General features: G+C 32.5%; 1 protein-coding gene across 1 annotated transcript; it reads left to right on the top strand.

The window, feature by feature from the left end:
* The first annotated feature begins 1545 nt into the window (after positions 1-1545).
* LOC136227687 (uncharacterized) lies at positions 1546-5207 on the top strand. Its single transcript, XM_066016417.1, has 4 exons — positions 1546-1823; positions 3093-3287; positions 4610-4736; positions 4833-5207. Exons 2-4 carry the CDS (start codon positions 3097-3099, stop codon positions 4902-4904), a joined length of 390 nt encoding a protein of 129 aa, XP_065872489.1. The 5' UTR covers positions 1546-1823; positions 3093-3096; the 3' UTR covers positions 4905-5207.
* Positions 5208-5966: the final 759 nt, after the last annotated feature.

Here is a 5966-nt window from a genome sequence, read left to right as displayed (position 1 = left end):
ACATATACATTAGTATTAATTTAGGCTTCACGTACAAAATAGCACCAATGTAGGTTTAACGTTTAAAAAGGAGTACTAATTTAGGCCTCGATAAAAAAATGTGACACGTCATTCATATTAATTTCTTAAGTTCTAATTTCTCTCTCTACGTACAATTGATAGAACTTAACCGAGTAATATGAATGACGTCTCGTGTTCCATTATTGAGGCCTAAATTGGTACTCTTTTTAAACGTTAACCCTATATTAATGTTATTTTGTACGTAGAGTCTAAATTGATACTTCCCTAAAAACCTTAGGCCTATTTTGGTACCTTATCCCTTAAAATTTTACATTCCATTACTTCTATTTACTTCCATTAACCTCCTCCCAAGCAATGGCTTAATCCATTTTGGATGGAAAACTAATCGAATAGTTAAATTTTCTCCACATGACACAATTTTTTGAGTTCTTATATTTGACATGGAGAATCAGGTGCTTCCAATAATTTCTCTAATTTTTAATATTTAATATGTGACATGTAAATATAACAATTTTTTTATATAGATTTAATATGTTGATAAATAATAAATAAAATTAATTCATTATATATTCATATATTAAATCTATACGGAAAAAATGAATTCAATTATTACACGTATCAAAAAGTCATATTATTTGATAAAAATCGATTAATTTTTCGTTCAAAATGGATTAAATATACCGAAATAATTTAAAGGATGGGACAGGTTGTGAGTAGGGCTGTAAACGGGGTGGGGTGGGGCGGAGATTGTATTAACCATCCATGACCACTGGTCTATCGGGGATTCCCCGTCCCCGAATTACAAATGGGATAAATTTGGTTATCATCCCCGCTTCGCGGGGAATCCCCATCCCGGTTTAAGCTTTTAAATTTTTTACTTTTTTCTTGTAAAACATAAATTTGTAGTATATAATTTTTTAAGTCATAAACTACTATTTCAAGGACATATAAAATTAACTAAACAATTACAAATAATGATTCAAAATATAAAATAAAAACAAATCCAAAATAAATTGATAATATATATTTTTTTAGTTTTTTAGTTTTTTTTTCTATATTCAGGTATTTAGTCGGGGATCCGTCGGGAATCCTCATTAGGGACATTCAGGGACGGGGATGGGAATGAGACACTTATAACTATCACTATCTCATTCCTAACTGTCTGGGGATAATATACGAACCATCCCCGTCCTATGGAGATCCCAATGAAGATTTTCCGTTTTTATCGAGACGGATGTCTAATAGGGATGGAGAATCCCACTAATTGACGGTCGTAGCTGCTGTGAGATGTACATGGAAATAATTTTAGATACTACAGTAGAACCTCTATATAGGAATACTCTATATTAGAATAACCTCTCAATTGTTATACAAAAGTTTGGTCCCAACCTCTATATAGGAATAACCTTCCAATTGTTATACAAATAGTCCGGTCCCAAGTGTATTCCTATATAGAGGTTTTACTGTAGTCGCAAATTTTTTTTTTTGAAAAGCAAGTTCCAAAATTTTAGATACTGGAATTGACAAATATGGGTTTAATCCTTTTATCGATTTCGGCTCTCTTCCCTCTCTCGCTTCTCGCCCTTTACCTCGTTCTCCCTTCCGCACAGCCTCTCTCCACTGCCTTGTGACTGCCCCACACCACCACGAGACGGTCTGCTCGAGTAAACGACGATCGCAACGTTATCTGCGGTAGCAAGTGAAACCGCGTTTATTCGGAGCTCCATAGCGAAAGTCTCCACTGGACGTATTCCGCAAGTTGCCTGAGCTCCACCGCTGGAATACAATCGTCAGATTTTCAGGTGCCGTTTCTCTCTCTCTCGCTCTCTATTCTATGGCTGATGAAATTGTGTGCTCCTTGCTGCTTGTGTCGTGACGTCTGCATCACCTGCAATTGCACTTTCTTAGGTTTATAACTTTACTTACCCATTTCAGAATTCTGGTTTTCGTTCGTCTGAAATCAACTATACTAATAGATTGCATTCACAATTTTTCTTTTATGATATGTGTTTTCTATTTGAAATCAAGCCAAATTTAGATTGTTTGAGACTATGTGAGTAATGGAAGGATTTATTTTCCCTCCTTTGAAGATAAGAGTTGTTCTGCATGATACTAGGCATTGGCTTGAACTCATAGTCAAATTAAAATTCGTTTACTGCTAATAGAAGGTTGATGTGAATGAAGAGCGTGTTCTTACATCTCTTATAAAATTATATGTGATTAGAAAATTAGGGAAAAGATTCAGTTCAGATTGGAATGAATATATACTGCAAAATAAAGACTATATTTAAGTCTACGATTAGTACTTCATTAGCTCCCACTTTCATAGTTTATTAAGTTATGTTGCTTTTATTTATTTATTTCAGGCTTTACTTATTTTGCTTGTATGCTGATTTTAAATGCAAATGGTCCTGTAGTGAACTTCTGATCATACCATGTGCGTCTTTTTTTTTTTCATTCTCAATGTTTAGGTTTTTATCTCTAGGTTTTTTGGTTTTTTACTAACAGACTACCTTAATTGAATAAAGTCGGGGAACAGCTATCCCCGCATGGAAGGCGAGCAAATTTTCCCCATTTCATTTTCTGGGACAGGGACTGGGAATCTCTGATACATCAGAAAACGGGGATGGAGGATGTATTCGCCGTACCCGCCCTGCCCTGTTTACAACCCTAACTAATATTGATTTTGTGTTTAATCTGATGGTTTGTTCCCATTTCCTCTCTAACTGGATTGAAGTTTTAGTTTGGTTCTTTCAGATTCAGTAATCAGTTTATCAATTATTGTGGTATTTAAAATTCTTTTGTTTGTCAAGTCCGTAATTACTTGATATGTAGCTAATTATTGTCAAGAAGGCCCATGAATTTATTCACATTTATTTTGAAGGTCTTCTGATTATGCATACTCTACACTTATGTATTTCTGATTGTTGAACTCCCTTTGCTTCATTTTTTTCCCTTTAGGGAGGCACATAGGACATTATTTAGTTTTAGGAGTAAACTTGAGAAGGTAGCTTAGCTCAAATGGCTACAGAATATATCTTACACTGCATTGTTGGCTTTTTGTGGTTTAGGAAGATGACAACTGCTGAGATCGAAACGGGTCAACCACCAAAAAGTACTGTTGCTACAGCCACTGCTAAGATTCAGAGTTCAGCTTCATCATTCAAAAGGTGGGGAAGGAGGTATCCATTTGTTAGATATGGGCTTCCGATGATTTCACTCACTGTTTTTGGAGCCGTTGGCCTGGGTCATCTTTTACAAGGCAGGTCGGTACTATTTTCATTTAAAAAGCTTACAAACTTGAATCACATGATACTGAGATTCTTAAATATCTAGTCAAGCGGTGTGAAACATAGGTCAAGCTTCCCATCCCATCGCTTCCCTGTCTCTTTTTCTCCCAGTTTTCTAATTTCAAACAATATGTCGTGGGTTACCTGCTGATTGTGTCTTAGATACTCCATTTTTAATAGATCTGGTTACATCTTCACTTCATTTAACCATTGAGTCAAATGCAATGCTGGAGTGCAATAAGGTAATCTTGTATAATTCATCCTATATTATTACTATTATTCATGTTCTGCTCCTTGCCCTAGTTAGAGATCAGTTAATTGCTGCTCCACTTTTCATTAGAAGATTCTTTTTTATTAAGGATGGGCTATATTGCGTATGATGCTGTTAATATAATAGCAGTTGTTCAGTTGATAAGGAAGGTTAAATTAGGGATCAATTCAATATATTTTTTTCTTTTGTATTTTTTTTTATTGTAGAATGTTTATGGCATACACTTTTATAGCAACTTTAGTTATTTTACTTAGTATTGGTCAAATATTTTCCTTGTCTAGGATTCCCAAGGCCAGTAGGGTCAATGTATATGGAATGTGGTTTTAGAACTTCACGTATTAATAAGTTTTGAGCGTTCAGTAAACCATATGCACATGATGGAAAAATGCCTTGGAGTGAGGATTTGATTTGGCTTTAGGTTCAAGTGAATTGGAACACGCAGCTTTGTGTTATGGGTTTTGGATAAGGAAAATGAAACTATGAGTGGCTGAGGAAAACTCACGGCTTGCTGTAGGAAAAAAAGAGAGAATGAATGGGTTTCAATATAAAGAGAGTTTAAGAGACACAGATACACAATGGGAAGCTGACTTTGTAGATAAGGATGATGAGGATGAAGATTGAATCCTTGAAGAAGAATTTGATGAGTAGCTTCCCAAGAAAACTTCAAAACTGGGTAGAATTAGAAATGCTGTTTTGGATCTTTTGGCTTCACAAGTTTGTTCTATTTGCAGTCAAGAAATTCTGGATCAATTTAATTTCCATTCATTTGAAACTTCCGTGCTAATTTAGCTCTATCTCTATGGTCTAAATCATTGTAAATTATCACTAGTTCTACTGCAACTCACTATTGGGATGTTCATTATGAAAACAATTTATATTATGCTTTGATAACTGGCTGAGGTGTTAGTTAGGGCTCGGTTAGTATTGAGTTCGTATTTTGAAGTCTTCCAGAGCATGCAAAGACTTCATATGTATTTGTTGTGTTAATTTTTCAACTTGTAAGATGAGGTTGGATTTTGGAGTTCAGCAAGGATATTGCAAAGGTGAAAGATGATCAAGAATGGGAGATCATTGAAACAAGAAAGGCACTATCTAGAACAGGACCTATACGAGCTTACAAACCCAAAAAGATTTCAATGGAAGAGGAACTTAAGGTATTGTTTCAAGTAGCACCTCAAATTAATTAGAAAAGAGTATACATAATACATATTGTAATTCTATTAACTTGTTTGTGTGTGTGTTTTATACAGGCTTTACAACAGAAAGTGGATATAAACAATTACGAATACAAAAGAATTCCTAAGCTCAATGAAGGAAAATGAAGTTACTTGAGCTGTTTCTTTTGTTATTGCGTAGGATTTTAACTAGTGTTTGCCGGCAGCATCAAGAATGAAATCTTCTGACGTGTAGATGCTATGGTGAAGGATTGAATAATAGTAATAAAATATCCCTTTTTCCAGGCTATAAGTTGCTTGTTTTCCTATTTGGATTCTAAAGAAAGTGTAGTGCATTCAAATTCTGCTGAACCCTCAAATTTAATTGCTCTAGCAATTGAGAATATTATAATTTGTAGCTATCCCTATAAGAATATTAAAGGGATAGGTACAAATAAATGAATTTTTTAACCAAGTATGACTACGTAGAAAGAATTGAAAAAAATTATTGCAATTTCTCTATTGAAAATTGCATATAAATTTAATTAATAATAAATGTCTAAGAAAACAAGAAGTAAATCGATTATTAACTTCCTGTAAACAGTTATATATTAGGTGGTGTTTGATAAAATTGAAAATTAAGAAAATTAAGTTTTAAAAAAATAAGTACTAAAATTTTATATGTTAAAAAATTATTATAAATATTATAAATGTCGAAGATACTATATGATGTAATTGTTTGATAAATTTTAGAAATAAGTATTGAATTTAAAAATATTAGTCAATAATATTTAATTTTAAATTAAATATTTAGCTTAGGTGCTTATTAAATTTTAGGTTAATAATTTATTAGTCATTATATTTTTATCTAACACATTATTTAGTCTTCAAATTTTAATAATATGTTTTTGAGTTTTTAATTTTTGTTCTATTTAATAGTTTAGTCCTTTAGAGATGGATAAATTATTTAATAATTCAAGTATTCGAGGGACTGAATATAACAAAAGTGAAGAACTAAACAATATATTATTAAAATATAAGAACTAAACAATATGCTAGGTAAAAATATAGGGATTAATAAATTATTTACCTTAAATTTTAAGTGGTGAAACTAATAAATCATGTAATTGTTTGATAAATACTAGAAATAAGTATGAAATGAATATAATTTGTTATTATAAAATATTTAAAGAGTAGGTAAAATAAAGTAGATGGTTGGAGAAGTTTTAC

Source organism: Euphorbia lathyris, chromosome 4, assembly GCF_963576675.1.
Source record: "Euphorbia lathyris chromosome 4, ddEupLath1.1, whole genome shotgun sequence".
In the NCBI taxonomy this organism is placed as follows: Eukaryota; Viridiplantae; Streptophyta; class Magnoliopsida; order Malpighiales; family Euphorbiaceae; genus Euphorbia; species Euphorbia lathyris.
Note: the sequence above shows the minus strand (reverse complement) of the source record. Positions and strands in the feature narration are given on the sequence as shown.